The following is a 20,868-nucleotide window of genomic DNA, read 5'->3' as shown; positions in this document are numbered from 1 at the left end:
TGCATTAGTAACCCTTACCTCCTTAGTGGTAGTATGCTTGCTGTTGCTTTTGGTAGGACTAGGTGTCAGCGGTGGTGGTTTTGGCCACACCTTTGCCCTGATACCTGTGGACGGACTGTTGCCTTGATGTTGTGGACTACAATGCCCCACAGATTTCGCATTCGCTGTATCCTTCTTTACTTTTTCCAACTGGGTATCTACCTCGGGCCCAAACAGGTTCTCCCCATCAAATCGGACTATAAGTAAGTGCTGCTGTATCTCTGGTTTAAATCCTGAAATGCACAACTAGGCATGTCTCTGTAGAATAATTGAGAAATGAACCCCTCATGCAGTGGTATTCACACTATCCAGGGCACATTAGATAGTTGCTTTTAAAATTTGTTTGCCCGCAGTAACTTATTCTTCCCCTCTTATTTACATTGGTCAGGAGATGCTTTAACAGCTCCTTCATGTCATCCCATGTAGACCTGTTATAAAGTAAAAGGAAGCCTACCAAATTGGCTATGCACCAGTGATTATCATCCCCTACTGCCACACGTTTGCTTGCCACATCTATACGCTTGCTCTCTGTACCTGGAGTAGGAGCATCACCTGTACTCTGGGAAGCCGCCCTCTTTCTAGCTATTGTAACCACTAAGGAATCTGTCGTGGGGTGTCCTCTACAAGTGGGTCAGTGGTGAAAGGCCTGTATTTGTGTTCAATCAGAGGAGTTAGTACCCTTGATTTGACTGGCTCTTTCAATATCTCAGTAGAGACTTTCAGCATTGAACCCATCAAGGGCAAATATTTAACCGAGCAGTCAGTTTTAGAGAGCGTCTCAAGTCGCTTTCCTCCTCTGTGGTGTGCATCTGGACCTTATGATATTCAGCTGCTCACTGAAGGGCGCTATGGTAGGAAAAAGTGTCATCTGGTGGTGATGTTTTGACTGGGACTGCCACATCAATGTCAGGATCTGCTGGAACGACATTGTATGCATCCTAAGATCCAGACTATCTAGAAGCACTCCCTGCAAGCCATCATGAGAGCAGTGTGTGGGACTCCCACTGTTTCTACATCGTCTGAGTATGTTGAAGACGGCACCATCGATTGTGGAGATGGTGTAGTGTCAAGTGGCAAAGGGCTGGTAGCCTTATGTTCCATATTCTTCTTCTTCAGAGGAGGCCAACGTTGAATGTCTATCCCCTTCCTTTTATGGGTCACGTTTTCGAGAGGTTGTTCCAACTCCAAATGTCATTTTTTCTCCATAAGTCCTTGGAGGTTTTCAAAGACCCTGCCCTCCACACCAGGATTGATTGTGGAATAGGCTTTCTTGGGTGCCATGTGCTTGTTAGTTATTTGCATACAATGTTTCTGTGGAGTGGCAACCACCAATGTCGTTGGCTTCAACCCCAAAGGTTTCTTTCAGCGTCAGTGGGTGAGTTGGCGTTGATGATCTGAGTGTCGATGCTGGATGGCGGCTCAGTTTAAACGGCTTTGCAGCAATGAGGGGGTGCATGGTGCTGACTTTTTCAGTGGCATTGATGACTGTACAGTTATCAATGGCTTTGTCTGCACTCAGTGCTGCTGCAGTTAAGACAACTGTGTGCCCCCTCCAAGTTTGCCCTTATGGCCTTGAGCCCAACTGGGATCGATTGATGGATTGTTCTGTCTTGGCTTCCCACTGTTGACCAGAACCGGTAGGCTGTGCCGCACCAACAGAGTGGTGAGAAGAAGGTGGCGGTAAGTGTTTTATGTATGTGAGGGTTTGGCAAACCTGGGTACTTACAGCCCTTTGAGGGGGTTTCGTCCTGGGCCTGGATTCCGTGTTCATGTGTTCCTTGATGAGTTCCGCAATTGGAAAAGCCAGTTCATCCTGGCGCTCTGTGCATTGATCAGAGTCATCAGATGTGACGTAGTGCAGACTGCACAGGATGATGTCATCTGTGGCCCTGTCTTTCTCACCTCTGGTGTCAACTTGTAGGTGGCCCTCATCGGAGAATTCTGCCTCAGTTACCATCTCCATGTTGTGAGCTGGATGTCAGACGCATTGGGAGTGAATGGTTTTCATTAACAGGTTGAAGGTTGTACAATCCTGTTTGTTGTGCTACGGTGGCAAGCAAAGGTTGCAGACATTGTGTTGATCCGAATATGCGTACTTTGCCCCACATTGTGGGCTTTTTTGGAATAGTCTGTCTCTTACCTTCCATCACCCAGAGCCAAGCATTCTCAGCAGCACGGAGGAAGGAGTATGCACGAGGCAATCACCTTCTAGACGTTACAGTGAAGGTTGACGGATATGACTTTGACAGTCAGTGAAGTCGATGGAGAACAGGATTGAGGTATGGTCATGGTCCATTTTACATCGAGGAGTTGTGAGGATACCAAAGTTGCACAGAGCTCCAGCATTATCCATTGGAATCCAATGGCAGAAATAAAAATCAATCTAACAACAGAGCTGTTAAACATGCACAATCACTTGAAGAGGAGGAGGCTTGACTTAATGTCAGCAACAAAGGTTTCTTCGAGAAAACCAAATTGTGGAGACTGAGCCCAACACTAGATTGCAGGGGTGTGTATGGCATGTGTACCTGCAGCCAACTGATGCTACAAATCTGTAATTACAAGAGAGTTAATTGATCACTTTCAATGCTGAAGGATCTAATGTGAATAGAGGAACGCCACACAAATCTGGTTATTTAAGGGTAGAAAGTACAAAGTGCGGATAATCAGTGTTTCCACTACCACATCAATATTGCAAAATAACACTTCCCACATGGGACGTGAGCTTGACCAATGGTTTTCATGGTCAGAAGTGGCAGATGTGCACATGTGGATGGTTTATCTCATTAAGGTAAAGCAAAGATATTCTCAACACAAGGAACCATGGCACCCCCTCCCTGGCTCTTTCCCAGCACTGGCAGGCAGGTGTTGTGCTGAAGCTGGGTTGAAATGGATAACAGACCAGATGTCTGTCTGTTTCTAAAAACACACTGCAATGAGAAACTTTGAGGTGTTTTGTCCGGCTTCTTCCAGAGTCATTAGTCAAGTAATTGGCAAAATCACTTCTGGTTTGATCCTTAGACTGCCATAGTGATGGAAATTTAGAAGGGATGCAGAAAAGAGGAAGTCAATAAAATAAAAAAAAAATTGGATATGCAAGAAGTAGTGCATACTGGATAATTTGATGTGTACGCATAGAGATCAGGATATCCCGCTTACCCAAACGTCTGTTCAGCCAACAGATAACATTCTGGCCCCTACTTTTCATATGACCACATGGAAATCATAAAAAGTGCAGAGGAATGCCAGTCACCTTCTTTTTAATAAACATTCAGAAAAAATTAACTTCACAGGCTTCTCCCAGATTCCCTGTAACTTAATTTATGCTTAAAGTATCAGTGAAGAATGTGAGACTTTTCTTACCTTCTAATGTAGTAGAGAAAGAAGGCAACACCCCCTGCGATCACCAACAGGGATGCCAGGATGATGAGTGACAGCTCCCAAGCATGAAAGGAGCCTGCAAATGAGAAGAGAAATCACTATTGTATTGGCTTTGCATATCATATTATTTTATGGTCTTTTACTGTAATTTTGGTTATAAAAGTATGAGGCAGACTTTTAAAGAAGTGTGCGGGAAGTTGTGCCATGTGTTTTATCCTATTAAGTTCCACATGTTTAACCCAGTTTCTCTTATCCTCCAGCCTCTGTCAGTTCCGAGCTTCTCTGCTACAACTCACCTATAGCTCACCTGAGTGGTGACAACCAAAGCACATCCTTCAGAATTAACAGATACAGTATTTCTTTTTTAAATTTTCAACGGTAAGTAACAGCCATTCAAGAGGCTGACTGCATTTGTCGAGACAGTGACAAGAATGTTTTTAGTTTGAATCTCAGATTTTTCCCATAGGCAAGGACATGGTCAAAGTGACTTCAGGGAAAGTTTAGCTGACTATGTTTCCTCATTATTGCCAGCTACAATTATCCTAGTTTTCTCCAAGTTAAATTCCAGCCAGCTGCTTCTCATCCCACATCCACTGACTATCCTCCAACAGACAGTCTTGTCTCAGTCAACATGCATGTTTTATGCATATATGTAGAATCTCCCCCCCCCCCACAAAAAAAAGAGTCTAGTGGCTCTTCATAAATACAGTACTGATGGCATTGAGGAACCACGCGGGATGAGTGGTTGGGAAGCAGAAGAGCTAGAGGACTTTGTGACTGGCTAGATCCCTGAAAATAATGAACTCAAAGTAGTCCTGCAGTCAGACTTTCTCCTGAGCTTGGATGTTGTTTTGCCCATGGACTACAGCAGATTGTTTATGTAGAGGTGTTTCCTACCAACCACACTAACCAACGGTGGAGTTGTACTAGGCAGTTTCAGAACATGGGGAGAAACAAGCCTAGACAAGAGGTGCTGTCTGCTGTAGCACAGATCTAAACCAAAAACGACCCCATCTCCTGTGTGCTAGGTATTACTGGTATGAATGCTCAGAACTGCAAACCCTTGACGACCTGTTCATGTTTTACAGTGTGTATGGGTCATAATGAGGTGTCCTTCCTTAGTAGGAGTAATGAGATTAAACACCTCTTTGCCATTTGGAGCTTGACCATTTCCACTGCGCCCTTTAACACTAATGGTCATACATCTTCATGAAGGAGGCATATATGTTGTAAAGAAATGGCTCCCTGTTGCAGTTACCCCCCGCTTTTTGCCTGATACTGATGCTGACTTGACTGAGAAGTGTGCTGGGACTCTGCTAACCAGGCCCCAGCACCAGTGTTCTTTCACCTAAAATGTACCATTGTCTCCACAATTGGCACAACCCTGGCACCCAGGTAAGTCCCTTGTAACTGGTACCCCTGGTACCAAGGGCCCTGATGCCAGGGAAGGTCTCTAAGGGCTGCAGCATGTCTTATGCCACCCTAGGGACCCGTCACTCAGCACAAACACACTGCTTGCCAGCTTGTGTGTGCTGGTGGGGAGAAAATGACTAAGTTGACATGGCACTCCCCTCAGGGTGCCATGCCAACCTCACACTGCCTATGGCATAGGTAAGTCACCCCTCTAGCAGGCCTTACAGCCCTAAGGCAGGGTGCACTATACCACAGGTGAGGGCATAGGTGCATGAGCACTATGCCCCTACAGTGTCTAAGCAAAACCTTAGACATTGTAAGTGCAGGGTAGCCATAAGAGTATATGGTCTGGGAGTCTGTCAAAAACGAACTCCACAGCTCCATAATGGCTACACTGAATACTGGGAAGTTTGGTACCAAACGTCTCAGAATAATAAACCCACACTGATGCCAGTGTGGGATTTATTAAAAAATGCACACAGAGGGCATCTTAGAGATACCCCCTGTATTTTACCCAATTGTTCAGTGCAGGACTGACTGGTCTCTGCCAGCCTGCTGCTGAGAGACAAGTTTCTGACCCCATGCGGTGAGAGCCTTTGTGCTCTCTGAGGACAGAAACAAAGCCTGCTCTGGGTGGAGGTGCTTCACACCTCCCCCCTGCAGGAACTGTAACACCTAGCAGTGAGCTTCAAAGGCTCAAGCTTTGTGTTACAATGCCCCAGGGCACTCCAGCTAGTGGAGATGCCCGCCCCCTGGACCCAGCCCCCCCTTTTGGCGGCAAGTCCAGGAGAGATAATGAGAAAAACAAGGAGGAGTCACTGGCCAGTCAGGACAGCCCCTAAGGTGCCCTGAGCTGAAGTGACTCTGACTTTTAGAAATCCTCCATCTTGCAGATGGAGGATTCCCCCAATAGGGATAGGAATGTGCCCCCCTCCCCTCAGGGAGGAGGCACAAAGAGGGTGTAGCCACCCTCAAGGACAGTAGCCATTGGCTACTGCCCTCCCAGGCCTAAACACACCCTTAAATGTAGTAATTAAGGGCTCCCCAGAACCTAGGAAACTAGATTCCTGCAACTTAAAGAAGAAGAGGACTGCTGAGCTGAAAAACCCTGCAGGGAAGAAGAAGACACCAACTGCTTTGGCCCCAGCCATACCGGCCTGTCACCCTCCTTCAGAAGAAAACTGCTCCAGCGACGCTTTCCCCGGGACCAGCGACCTCTGAATCCTCAGAGGACTGCCCTGCTTCCAAAAGACCAAGAAACTCCAGAGAACAGCGGCCCTGTTCAACAAAGACTGCAACTTTGTATCCAGAGGAGCAGATTTAAAGACCCCTGCAATCCCCGCAAGAAGCGTGAGACTTGCAACACTGCACCCGGCGACCCCGACTCGACTGGTGGAGAAACAACACCTCAGGGAGGACCCTCCGGCGACTCCGAGACTGTGAGTAACCAAAGTTGTCCCCCCTGAGCCCCCACAGCCACGCCTGCAGAGGGAATCCCGAGGCTCCCCCTGACCGCGACTACCTGACTCTGAAATCCCGACGCCTGGAAAAGACCCTGCACCCGCAGCCCCCAGGACCTAAAGGATCGGAACTCCAGTGCAGGAGTGACCCCCAGGAGGCCCTCTCCCTTGCCCAGGTGGTGGCTACCCCGAGGAGCCCCCCCCTTGCCTGCCTGCACCGCTGAAGAGACCCCTTGGTCTTCCATTGATTCCTATTACAAACCCGACGCTTGTTTGCACACTACACCCGGCCGCCCCCGCGCTGCTGAGGGTGTACTTTCTGTGTGGACTTGTGTCCCCCCCGGTGCCCTACAAAACCCCCCTGGTCTGCCCTCCGAAGACGCGGGTACTTACCTGCTGGCAGACTGGAACCGGGGCACCCCATTCTCTCCATTGAAGCCTATGCGTTTTGGGCACCACTTTGAACTCTGCACCTGACCGGCCCTGAGCTGCTGGTGTGGTAACTTTGGGGTTGCTCTGAACCCCCAACGGTGGGCTACCTTGGACCCCAATTTGAACCCTGTAGGTGGTTTACTTACCTGCAAGAACTAACACTACTTTACCTCCCCCAGGAACTGTAAAAATTGCACTGTGTCCACTTTTAAAACAGCTTATTGTGTTTTATGTGAAAAGTATATATGCTATTGTGATTATTCAAAGTTCCTAGAGTACTTACCTGCAATACCTTTCAAATGAGAGATTACATGTAGAATTTGAACCTGTGGTTCTTACAATAAACTAAGAAAATATATTTTTCTATAACAAAACCTATTGGCCTGGATTTGTCTCTGAGTGTGTGTTCCTCATTTATTGCCTGTGTGTATGTACAACAAATGCTTAACACTACTCCTTTGATAAGCCTACTGCTCGACCACACTACCACAAAATAGAGTGTAAGGAAATGCCTCCTTGGCATGGTTACCCCCTGACTTTTTGCCTTTGCTGATGCTATGTTTTGAATTGAAAGTGTGCTGAGGCCTGCTAACCAGGCCCCAGCACCAGTGTTCTTTCCCTAACCTGTACTTTTGATTCCACAATTGGCACACCCTGGCATCCAGGTAAGTCCCTTGTAACTGGTACCTCTGGTACCAAGGGCCCTGATGCCAGGGAAGGTTTCTAAGGGCTGCAGCATATCTTATGCCACCCTAGGGATCCCTCACTCAGCACAGACACACTGCTTGCCAGCTTGTGTGTGCTGATGAGAACAAAACGAGTAAGTCGACATGGCACTCCCCTCAGGGTGCCATGCCAACCTCACACTGCCTATGCAGTATAGATAAGTCACCCCTCTAGTAGGCCTTACAGCCCTAAGGCAGGGTGCACTATACCATAGGTGAGGGCACCAGTACATGAGCACTGTGCCCCTACAGTGTCTAAGCCAAACCTTAGACATTGTAAGTGCAGGGTAGCCATAAGAGTATATGGTCTGGGAGTCTGTCAAAAACGGACTCCACAGCACCATAATGGCTACACTGAAAACTGGGAAGTTTGGTATCAAACTTCTCAGCACAATAAATGCACACTGATGCCAGTGTACATTTTATTGTAAAATACACCCCAGAGGGCACCTTAGAGGTGCCCCCTGAAACTTAAACCAACTACCCGTGTAGGCTGACTGGTTCTAGCAGCCTGCCACACTCGAGACATGTTGCTGGCCACATGGGGAGAGTGCCTCTGTGGCCTGTAACAAAGCCTGCACTGGGTGGAGATGCTATCACCTCCCCCAGGTAGGAGCTGCAACACCTGGCGGTGAGCCTCAAAGGCTTACCCCCTTTGTTCCAGCACCGCAGGGCACTCCAGCTAGTGGAGTTGCCCGCCCCCTCCGGCCACGGCCCCACTTTTGGCGGCAAGGCCGGAGGAGATAATGAGAACAACAAGGAGGAGTCACTGGCCAGTCAGGACAGCCCCTAAGGTGTCCTGAGCTGAAGTGACTCTAACTTTTAGAAATCCTCCATCTTGCAGATGGAGGATTCCCCCCAATAGGGATAGGAATGTGACCTCCTCCCCTTGGGAGGAGGCACAAAGAGGGTGTACCCACCCTCAGGGCTAGTAGCCATTGGCTACTAACCCCCCAGACCTAAACACGCCCTTAAATTTAGTATTTAAGGGCTCCCCTGAACCTAAGAATTTAGATTCCTGCAACTTACCGAAGAAGAAGACTGCTGAGCTGAAAACCCCTGCAGAAGAAGAAAGAAGACACCAACTGCTTTGGCCCCAGTCCTACCGGCCTTTCTCCTGCCTTCTAAAGAAACCTGCTCCAGCGACGCTTTCTCCAGGACCAGCGACCTCTGAATCCTCAGAGGACTGCCCTGCTTCCAAGAGACCAAGAAACTCCCGAGGACAGCGGCCCTGTTCCAAAAAGACTGCAACTTTGTTTCTGAGGAGCAGATTTAAAGACCCCTGCAATCCCCGCAAGAAGCATGAGACGTGCAACACTGCACCCGGCGACCCCGACTCGACTGGTGGAGAACTAACACCTCAGGGAGGACCCTCCGGCGACTCAGAGACTGTGAGTAACCAAAGTTGTCCCCCCTGAGCCCCCACAGCCACGCCTGCAGAGGGAATCCCCAGGCTCCCCCTGACCGCGTCTGCCTGACTGAAATCCCGACGCCTGGAAAAGACCCTGCACCCGCAGCCCCCAGGACCTAAAGGATCGGAACTCCAGTACAGGAGTGACCCCCAGGAGGCCCTCTCCCTTGCCCAGGTGGTGGCTACCCCGAGGAGCCCCCCCCTTGCCTGCCTGCACCGCTGAAGAGACCCCTTGGTCTCCCACTGATTCCTATTACAAACCCGACGCTTGTTTGCACACTACACCCGGCCGCCCCCGCGCTGCTGAGGGTGTACTTTCTGTGTGGACTTGTGTCCCCCCCGGTGCCCTACAAAACCCCCCTGGTCTGCCCTCCGAAGACGCGGGTACTTACCTGCTGGCTGACTGGAACCGGGGCACCCCCTTCTCTCCATTGAAGCCTATGCGTTTTGGGCACCACTTTGAACTCTGCACCTGACCGGCCCTGAGCTGCTGGTGTGGTAACTTTGGGGTTGCTCTGAACCCCCAACGGTGGGCTACCTTGGACCCCAATTTGAACCCTGTAGGTGGTTTACTTACCTGCAAGAACTAACACTACTTTACCTCCCCCAGGAACTGTGAAAATTGCACTGTGTCCACTTTTAAAACAGCTTATTGTGTTTTATGTGAAAAGTATATATGCTATTGTGATTATTCAAAGTTCCTAGAGTACTTACATGCAATACCTTTCAAATGAGATATTAAATGTAGAATTTGAACCTGTGGTTCTTACAATAAACTAAGAAAAGATATTTTTCTATAACAAAACCTATTGGCCTGGATTTGTCTCTGAGTGTGTGTTCCTCATTTATTGCCTGTGTGTATGTACAACAAATGCTTAACACTACTCCTTTGATGAGCCTATTGCTCGACCACACTACCACAAAATAGAGCATTAGTATTATCTCTTTTTGCCACTATCTTACCTCTAAGGGGAACCCTTGGAATCTGTGCATTCTATTCCTTACTTTGAAATAGTGCATACAGAGCCAACTTCCTACATATGTTGTTGCTTCATTTGACTTTCTAAGGTGAGGAAGCTTATCAAATTATAAATAGCAGCCTTTGCTCAATTTATCCACCTCCCATTTGTATACTGCTATACTATTACTGTTATAGCACTTTTCTACCAAAACGAAATACAGTGCTACCCTCTTCCACTTATTTTGCAATGGGACTGTATTACAGATTCAAATGCTGGTCATGTTTAGTAAAAGAAGTTGAAGAGTGCAAATTATTTTTTTCTTCAAAACAAAAATGTTGCTTTAATACATAGTTGAGTTCAAGTGGATCAAGTCAAACCTTTTTTTTTAGTCCTCTTCCAGAAACAATATACCATAACACTATACATTAAGCATTAAAAAAAATATGTCCTAGTGTAACACTAATAAATTGCAAGTTTGTAGCTAGATAATATCCTGAACAAGCTTTAAAAATAATTTTAGGAATCTAAAAATATAACATCATACATTTTCACTGCTAGGAGATACAACTACGGATACAATAGCTCCTTCATTAGACACATTCAAATGGGAGAAGCAGGGACCTAAATAATTAGCATGATAATGTGCAAACTCCATTCATAAGTATGGTTCAACTCCTGTATTCCCTTATTGCAAGGTGGTCAAATACGTTATTTGATTGAAATTCCACACCAAGACCCTACCACAGGCAGCCAAAGGGAACCGGTCAGCTCTCAACATAAATATAGTGCAGTAGCCAGACAGGTAAGGTTACTTCTTACCCATTTCTTGCCACAGTTAAAATAGCATTACAGCTTTTAAGAGAAGTACATTACAATTTGAAGGAAATAGTGGGGATTAGTCTATTTAGAGCAAGCTTCAATTTGCTATATTTCCATGTTGATAGATATTCAAGGGCAGTTTCTATCCTAGCTAATGCCTGGTGTAAGATATATTTATGAAGCTTGATGCTTTTTTGTCCATAAACCGTTCATCCTTTAAGAATCATCTCAAGGACCCTACACTGAAATTTAGAAGATTGAACTCCCACCACACTATGATAACACAAACCAAAACAAACGCTTGGAATCCCTAATTCTAGTTGCAGAGCCTGAACAGGCATTTTATTTTAGTGATTCTGCAAAATTTGTTTCACAATAAAGGAGGTGGGAGCTCCTTGGTGGTTATGATTTGTTGGAGATAACATTTCTTTATAGTGCCTTCTTTTTTCTCCAGTGAGAGAGGCATTTGGACTTCATCTCAGACCAGAGAACCACCTTCCTGGTGGGAGGGGCTATTATTCAGTGTTTTGATGTAATCACTATGAAAGTGGTAATCTGAGTTACAATTTTAAAACACTGAAAGGGATGAGTTCAAACATAATCCTTCCCTTAAGAGGATACATATAGAAGACAACTTTGCATTCTCCCTGGATCTAAAAAGGTCACCAAGGGTTAAATCAAGTAGGCAGCATTATAGTGTAATGACTGGTGAAGGGTGAGTGTTAGCTCCATGGGCTAGCTGGCCTGCAAATTCATTACCACCAACAGGTATATTTCCAGCATGGAGATAATTTCTAACATCCATAACAAACCTTCATAGAGGCAGAGAATGCATCCTCCATGCTAATGTAAATATTGCTGTGGTATTGTCTTTGCAGATAGGAGCTCTTAACTAGGACTGAAGGAACAAAGACCTTTAGTCCTAATAATATCAACTGTAGCTCAAGAAAATTGACATGGTTGATACTGTCCAGATAAGACCCGAGATCATCTACCCCCAAGAGGCAATATAACAGCTCCCCATCTATACCTGAGTAATCAGTGGAGATGCAGACCTCTGATTCGGCAGATACGACAGATGCAGCTGAATAACCCTCATTAACTGTGATTGAAGGAAGGCACTTGCATGCAGTAGACCAGTAGACCAGATCTCAACCTGGGGTCTTGGGACCTCAAAGGGTCTGCAAAGCCTACTCAGGAGGGCCACCACTGCCTAGAAATTTAAATAATATTAAGATATGAATAAAGAGTATATTAATAAAGAAGCAAAATTGGAAATTTGAAACCGTTCTGTAAATGTGAAGGAATTTGAAGCAGGAGGCAAAATTTAAGTTGGTATCCTCAGAGTGATCAGTGGGGCAGTGCAAGTGCATCAAACAGAATGAAGGATGAACAATGGGCTGCCTTTAATTTAGAAAAGCTCAATCCTTCCTATCAAAATTAAAATAGTGTTTTTTTCTATATTTGTTTGTGAATTAAAATATTTCATCATTTGTGTATTGTTCTCATCCAAATTGCTCAGGCTGGGGTCCCTGGTTTCACTAACGACTCAGTTGGGGCCCCCCAGATTCCATAAATATTCAGGGGCATGGGGTATCCGGATTCCAGTAATGATTAAGTGGGGGTCCAAAGGAGTCAAAAGGCTAAGAGCCACTGCAGTAGACAAACACGTCCTGCACATTTGGGAACTAAAAGCATTGTGGTAGAAGCTTGACTGAAGGCCTCTCAAAGCAATGTAATCCTGTACTTGCCTTCCATTGTGACTAGCACAGCACGATGAAAGAGACAGTGTTAACAAAACATATTCTCATTCACCAACAAGAGCAAAATGAAGGGAAGCAGCTCTGAATAACCAGTTATCCTATAGAGGTAGCTATGGATTTTCTTCCATTAGACATAAGTCACCCCTATCATAAAAATATTCCAGCTGTTTGAGTGGTCCATTTCTACATATCTCTTGCCTGTCGCAATTATGGAGACATCAGATAACAGTAGGAAAGGGAAAGATGATTTTTGGAGCAAAGGGCTGTCTTACCACTGCAAGAACCTAAGGTGGGTGAAATCACTACCAATCATGGAGGACCAGGAAGACTCCCTGCCTTTACTCTCATCTATGCACTGGTCTATGATAAACGGTGGAGGAGTGTTAACTCTACTTGTTTGCTCTTGCAGGAGAGAAGAAGAGTCCTCTGGATAGTCCATCTGTGGCTAGCGCTGGACTGCTCCTGTTGGCTCTACTGCTTGTAAAACTACAAGACCAGTAGGGGCCCTTTAAGCTATTCTATCCAAAGGTGTCCCAAAAAAGTGAGCTGACTTGGGGGCAGCTTGGAGGTTGCAACAAGACACTTTGTGAGGATGTAATCTATTAAGAGTGCAAAAGAATCTTAAGGCAGGTCTATTACTTTGTCGTAGACATCAAGGAGCAAGTAGCAGCAGCACAGCCATGCCCGTTGGTGAAAGGGTTGCAGTGCGCACATCAGAGAAACATTGCACCATTTTAGGGAAGGAGATCTGGCCCCGAAGACTCAGTGCACTTTCAGTCAAAACTGCATCATGTACCAGGCAAATAGTGGGGGTGACCATGCCAAAAAGGGTCACTTTCCTACCCTTCGGCTTCTTAAGAATGACAGATCAGAGTGCTTCCATGTGACTGACATCTAGCCAAGAAGCACAGGTGACTTGGACCATGGGAGTTTGGGAAACGAAGTCTGCTTACTCTGCTTCAGTGCAGGGATGATCTGGAACTTCCTTGTGCGACAAATGCCAAAACAGGACTATCCTCCTGTGTGTGTTATTTGTAAAAGTTCAGGTTGAAGAAAAAAAACATGAAGTTTGTAGTGGGAGGGCCAGTTCTCAAGCCTTTCAAGCATCCTGAGAATGAGCTTCTGAAAACCTAAAACTACAGCATCAGCACACTTTGAAATTAAGACCTTTGGTGCTAGCCCATGGCGAGAGAAAAGAAAGCCTGTGGGAAAAAAAATGTATTTATAAGTATATATGATCACCTAAACTGGTGAAGGGATGGAATGTGGAGCAGCTGGTCAATGTGTCTTAGATAGAACCAGAGCCTTGGAAGAGCCATGCGTGCTCTTCCGTTTCCACATTGTTTCATATCCTGCAAACAATACCCTTTGAAACGCAAATCCTTCAAGACCACTGACGTCTTCATCACATTATCAGAAGCTTAAATCAGCCTTGCTGCCACTTTCATATCAGAGGAGAGGTGACATATGAACGCCCTCATTTCCCAATACATCTTCCAACAAAATAAAAAGAGGTTTCATACTGAGTTTGCAGTTCTTATGACAATATGGTCAGTAGCTGAAACGTTCCTCACTATCTTGTCTAACTTTGTACCTTCTTTATCAGCGGGAATTGTGGATAATGAGACATTCTTAACCAATCTTTCATTGGCAATGCATTACAAAACAGCCTTGTTTGCCATCCACTCAATCATAGAAGCACTGTATTGAATCCTTTCTTTAATGAGGGACCCTTGAATAACGCTGCTCCAGATATAAAGAAACTTCAAATGTTAAACTGCACAACCTCTTTTGCGTTGGTTCTTGGAGATTATGGGCCAGATGTATCATCAAGGCCTTTTGCGATTCAGAAATAGCGATTTTTAAGAAATCGCTATTTCCGACTCGCAAAGTGCCATGTATCACATTTGCGAATCGGTAATAGCGATTTCTTAAAAATCGCAAATGCTATTACCGAATCACAAAATGCGATACCAGCCCCATTCGCACCATTGGCCCATAACTGCAAATTTTTTGCATTTCCAAAATTGCAGTTTCTGAACCAGAAATCGCAATTTTGGAAATGCAAGACCCCAGGGTGATGGGGGCCTAAGGCCCCCTCTGTTGCACCCCACATTTTTTTTTGAGGACATGTAAGGTGCACACATGCCAAAAGGGCATGCGTGTTTTACATGTACAATTTAAAAACGCATTTTTAAATTTTGCACATGGTTACCACCAAGTTCAACTTGGTGGTAATTAGCGATTCCTAAATGCCAAAATCGCATTTAGGAATTGCTTCATACATGTGCTAAGAAATTGCAAATAAGGATTCCTTATTTGAGATTTCTAATTTAGAGAGTCGCAATTTGCGACTCTCTAAACAGGGTCGCAATTTTAAGGAATCGCTTTTTTTGCGATTCCTTAAAATTGCGTTCAGAACATCAAAATGCTTTCAAACATCTGGCCCTATAAGAAGATAATCGTATCACTGATGACAATAGCCTCTGCAGAAAACGGACCCCAATTTAAGAAGAATTTCTCACTGCATGTTAACGTCAAATACATTGCTACTGAATGGTGATTAAATATCAACATCTGGAGAAGGAGGTAAATCTGTGTCTTGGAAAACATCTTGATTTACTATTGTGTGTGTGGGCAGAGTGAAGTGTGCCCGGAAAAAAAAAACAGAAAGCAATTATTTGATTTGGGAATAGCTTTGGCTCCAAAAGACTCAGCTGCCTCGATAATGCTACTATTTAAAAATGGTGTTGAACTCAATGTTAAGATTTGGTTGGGCACAGAATGGTGCAGGTTCCTTGTTGTGTGTCATAGGAAGAGACGCTGCAATTTGGTTGCAGCTTTAGTCACTGCCCTCTTCTATGATTTTCCTGCCTTGTCCTTTTTAAGGACCCGATAGGAGCAGAGGGAAAACAGTTTCTTTTCACTTTCTTTAAGATTTTCTGCTTATGGACAAGAGGATATAGGGAAGGACTGCTGTTAAGAGTTTGTCTTCCTGCTTAACCTTCCAAGGTAATGCTTGAATGTTTGAATCACCATCTATCCCCCATTGCGTATTACACCAACCGACCTTTGATGGTAATAAAAACAGTCCTATCCTCTTCCATCAGAGATCCCTTGTTGTAGAGAACCCTCAGAAAGTTAAAAGACATAAGCTAGAAGCCAAAGTTCTTGTGACGGTTAAAAAGCAGATGGGGTTAGCAGATCTAAAATAAATTACCACATCACAGTCACGTTAAAAGCAATAAATCCATGCTATGTGAAGATCTTCCCCAGCAAGGCTTGTGTAGTCGCACTTTGGTCCGGGGCATGATCCAGATCTTCTCACTGGCAATTTATCACATACCCAATTCAATATTAGCAAGCATGGCTGCAGACCTCAGACACTTTGTCATGCTGTGTTCTACATTCATTTTTGTGTACATTAGTAGCCTAAAATGGAATGCAGCTGGAGCTCTCAGAAGACTCATTATCAGTTAATGGGGGACTGAATCTGAAATGGCACTTGGAATGGGTCTTTTTGGCTGTTATCAAGTCCTGGGTCGAAAATGAAGAGGGACTAAAGACGTGACGCAGTAGTGCTCTGAAGTTAAATAGAAAATATATGTTTTAATCAGCTTCCTGCATGACAAGGTATATTCCAACTAGTCGTGAATCTTCATTCCATCCCATTAGAGACTGGTGTCCAGAAAACTGTGAATTTACAGTCAGTATCACACCTTTGGGAATATCCAGTTTCCAAAATAGCTATGTATAAAAGAGGACACGTGCACCTAATTAAATATGAACCTGCACCAGCCTTCCAAGTCCAGAGCTACAAGCTTTGCCAATGCTTGTCTTGTTTATTGCTTGTAAGCTATAGTTAATATGTAGAGTAACACAGCGGGTGAGGGTTTATTAAAAGGACAATCACTGAAGCAACATTTTTGAATCTAAATAACAATTAAGAGGGTGAGAAGCGTGCTATCTAATTCTTAGAAACTTAAAGACTGGGAAAGTTTAAACTTTGGAAAATCTGTGGCATTTCGAAAAGAGCTAGTGTCAGACATTGCTCAGACTAAAGAAAAGTAAAGTTCAGCAGGAGGGCATACCACTGCTTCCTGTTGCAGCCTTCAGCGGGGTAGCACATTCTGGATCCACCTCAAGGACACTGTCAAACATGGTAAGCTGGTGGTGACTTGAGATGAAGCTATGGTACCATTTCTCGATGAGTGTCTGCTGCTCCACGGTGCGGGCCCAGGCAATAACGGACACCTTCATTCGATTAGTGTCACATGTGAAGTCCAGCCCTGAGAAAGAGGAAGGGATAGAGAGAACTTACTTCAAGCTTCACTTGACACTTGTTTCTTCAAAATGCAAGATTTTCCCAATTTGATTGTAAAACACTAGCCACCCACACTAGAAAGAGTTTTATCAGGACAGAAGCCATAAGGAAAAGCTAATGTTGCTAGTTTGAACAGGAATATAAAAACAAATGTGCATTGCCACACTGTTAAATATACATTTTAATTACTTTAGAGGTCTGCGCTACTCAAGAACTTTAAATAGAACAAAATCGACCAAAGGCAGGAATGCCTGGCAGGAGACTAAATTAACATCATGTACTGTTCAGGTCACTTAAGTCAAACTTGGTCACATAAGCCTCTGGATATCTGCAAATACACTCTGCTCGGCTTTTTGCAGCAACCTTCTCATGGACATTTAGATTTGATCTGCCTTTTGAAGTTGTGAAATTAGCTGATTCTGTACAGCACTGATAAAAAGAAAACATGCGTTTTGCTGATGCTGTGCAGCATTAGATAAGAAAAAAATAGAATAAATGTGTCATGACGCCACATGCGCGTACACTTCATGACACTACTGGTGCTGAGTCATTGAGTAGGACCACACATAAATGGGGACATGGGTGCCAGATTCTTAGTATTTTTTTGTTTACTAGTCCAAGATGGTGCACACCATCTGGCACTGTGTAGGAAAGTAGCCTCTTTAAAGCATGGTTAACCCCATTTTTAGCCTGTTTGTCAGTGTGTTTGACTGTGTTTACTGGGATTCTGCTAACCATGACCCCAATGATTATGCTCTCTCCTTGTAAACTTGGTCGCTGGAACCTTTTCGCCCCTGCACTAGCAGAGGTGCCCCCATGAACTCCTGCTCCATTTTCCTGGACTTCGTGAGTGCGGGGATGCCATTTTATGTGTGTACTGGACATAGCTTACTACCTATGTCCAGCTACATAATGGTAATTCTGAACCTAGGCATGTTTGGTATCAAACTTGTCAGAATCACACTCCAATACTGTTGCAATAATTGGAAGTATGATTCCATGCACTCTGGTGGCTCCTTAGAGGATCCCAGCATTGCTACCACCCGTCTTACAGGGCTTTCTGGGCAGCCCAAGCTGCTGCCACCCCTCAGACAAGTTTTAGCCCTCCTGCTGCTTGATCTAATCAAGCCCAGGAAGGGAGAACAAATTATTTCATTTGGGAGAGGGAGGTTACACCCTCTCCCTTTGGAATTTGGTGTGAGTGGCTGGGGAGGGGTAGCTTCCCCAATCCACTGGTATGCTTTGAAGGCCACATTTGGTGCCCTCCATTCATAAAGCAGTCCACACCAGTTCATGGACCCCCAGTCCCTGCTCTAATGAAAAACTGGACAATGGAAAAGGGAGTGACCACTCCCCTGTGCATTACCACCCCAGGGGTGAAGCTCAGAGCTCTTCCAGAGGGTCCACGGGTTCTGCCATTTTGTTTCCAAGGTTGGCAGGGAACTCTGGTAGCATCTGAGCGGCCAGGCATGTGACGTCAGAGCCCCCTCCTGATAGGTGCTTACAAGGCTAGGTGACCAATTACCCTTTCAGTGGTATTTAGGGTCTCTCTCTTGGGTGGGTCCTCAGATTCAGCTTGCAAGATTCCATCAGAATTCCTCTGCAACCTTCACTTCGAGTTCTGGCCTCCGGAACTCCTGCTGGACCCTCCAGGACACAACACTCTGCTTCCAAGAAGAAGAACTCTTCTGCAACATTGCTTCCAGCGATCCTGCCAGCAACTGCAACATTTCCACCTGCTGTGCATCCACTTAGGGTGGTGTGTCTTCAGTCTGCACTAGAAGAAAGAAGAAATCTCCCTTGAAGTGAAGGAGTCACTCTCCTGCATCCGCAGGCACCTGCTGCAACAATGACCAGCTGCATGGATCTCCCCTCATCTTGAGCTGCGTGGATCCTGCATCATGGGTGGTGGTCCAGAGTAGTCCTCTTGGTCCTTTCTGCCAGCTGTCCAACTTTGGTGGCGATAAGCCTCTGCCTTCCCACGCAGGGGCAGTACCCCTGTGCACTGCGTCTCTTACAGCTTCTAAGGCTTGTTTGCAGCTCCTCCGAGGGATCTTCAGGCTACGTATAGCTCCATCCCCCAGCACTCCTTCCTGCGATGCACAGCCCTCTGTATGGATCTCCTGCGGCATGGGATCTCTTCCTGTAGTGAGCTCCTTCTGTGACTTCTGTGTCCCCGTCCTGTGGGACTCCTGTTGGTGCTGCCTCAGCTTCTGGGGCCCTTTGTGTCGCTGAGGGTCCCCACTGACACCCACTCCTAGGTTGAGTCCTCCTGGGCCTTGCTGGTCCCCGGCAGCACCACTTTTCCACTAATTGCGAATTTGCTTTTCCCAAGGCTTGTTGGTGGAATTCCTGCACCGACACCCATCTGCAATCTTCACTCCAGCGTGGGTTGTCGTCTGCATCCACCAGGAACTCTTCTCTGGCTCCAGGGCTGCAGTGCTGACCTGTTCTTCCTCACCGTAGACCAACTTCTGCAAGTACAGCTAGGTGGGGATGTAGCTCCTACTCCTCCTGGACTCCACTGTGACTCTTGGACTCGGTCCTCTCTCTCCACAGGTCTTCTTCTCCAGGAATCCACAGCTGGTTTCTTGCAGTCTTGTCTGGGTGTCTTCTTTTCTTCTTTTCTTTCCTTTAGGTGGTGTGGGGAAATTCCAGTGATTTACTCCTGATTTCCTGGTCGCTGGGGGGGGTACTGACTCACTTACCTCTGTGGTTTTCTTGTACTCCCAGCTCCCCTCTACACATTCCACTTACCTTGGTAGGGATCCTGTGTTTGCATTCCATCTTTAGGTGGAGCATAGCAGTGGGCAGGCGCTGCTTTTCCGACTAGTTGGTATGTATCTGGGCTTTTAACCTGGGCTTGCCCTTCAAAAGTTCTTTGATGACATTGGTAAATGGTTTACGTTTGTCCCTCCTTGGGAAGGTTTTGTTACCGCCTTGGCCATCACCCCTGTTATATGGCTAATTGTACTTTTGCCAATACGTTTGACTGTGAGAGAACTTCTTTTTCCATTTGTGTCTCTTTTCACGCTGATGAATCGGCTTGCTTATGTGAAACTGTTTTACTTTTCATTTTCAATTTATGTGGCAAGAAATGTCCGGTTAGGAGTTTACAATGCTAATAGCTCTATCTCAAGCAAATGCGAGACCCACTGCATTGCAAATGCTTGTTTTAGTATATGGTTTGGGCTCTCCTAGGGTCACAATTGGTTATTTACATTTGCACTTTTTTCTAACCTTTTCTATGCCTATTGCTGTTTACTAGTTTATATAATTAGTGTATTACTTACCTCCTATTGGAGGATTGCCCTTCTAGTATTTTGTGGTATTGTGTAACCAAAAATAAAGTACCTTTATTTTTGTACAACTGAATGTTTTTTTTATGTGTGTATGTGCTGTGTGACTACAGTGGTTTAGCATGATCTTTGCATGTCTCCTAGATAAGCCTTGGCTGCTCCTCCACAGCTACATCTAGAGAGCCTGGCTACACTTCACTAAGAGGGGATACCTGGACCTCGTATAACGTGTAAGTTCCTTAGGTGCCCACCACACACCAGGCCAGCTTCCTACACACTGCTAATACACAAAAAATAATTCTGAATTGCGCTAAAGCGCATTTATGTAAGATAAGCAATCCGCAGCAAATGGAAGCTGCTGGGCCCTACAAGAAATTTTTTGGGGGGAGGGTTGGTGGGGGAAGCAGTACACGAGAGACTGCAACACACGAGGAAGAGATCAACACAGTGCACTGGAGTGGAGCACATAAGGGAGACAACTAGAAAACCCATACGCTCTCAATGAGTGCTTAACAAAAAATACATTGTTCCCTAAAAGTGGACAGTGGAAGGATGAAAGACAGTCAAAAGAATGGCAAGTAAGTTATGCTCCAGGAGAGGGACAAACCCACACCGAGCATGGAAAGCTAAAGAATAAGAAGTAGACAAACAGAAGTGACAACAAGGCCAACCAACGGAGCATGCTCTGCACCCACTATAATGTATTGGTATTGCACATAAACAGTCTTTTACAACTAGAAAGATGTTAATGTGTGGCAGGTGAAACCTAAAAACTGCCTGCATCATAGTGAAGTAAGAAGAAAGCAACTTTCTTAACTCTAGATGTGCAAGGCCTTTGCA

The 20,868-nt window shown here is 45.5% G+C and overlaps 1 protein-coding gene across 1 annotated transcript in view; it reads right to left on the bottom strand.

The window, feature by feature from the left end:
- The window catches only part of LOC138261557 (uncharacterized), a 403,078-nt gene that overhangs the window by 31,407 nt on the left and 350,803 nt on the right, over positions 1-20,868 (bottom strand). The window contains exons 12-13 of the mRNA XM_069210617.1: positions 16,497-16,694; positions 3,403-3,496 (exon numbers count right to left, since the gene is read on the bottom strand). Of these exons, the coding sequence (XP_069066718.1) occupies positions 3,403-3,496; positions 16,497-16,694 (292 nt within the window). The remainder of the gene's footprint in view (positions 1-3,402; positions 3,497-16,496; positions 16,695-20,868) is intronic.

This window comes from Pleurodeles waltl, chromosome 10 (genome assembly GCF_031143425.1).
Source record: "Pleurodeles waltl isolate 20211129_DDA chromosome 10, aPleWal1.hap1.20221129, whole genome shotgun sequence".
In the NCBI taxonomy this organism is placed as follows: domain Eukaryota; kingdom Metazoa; phylum Chordata; class Amphibia; order Caudata; family Salamandridae; genus Pleurodeles; species Pleurodeles waltl.
This window is presented reverse-complemented; position numbering and strand designations above follow the sequence as displayed.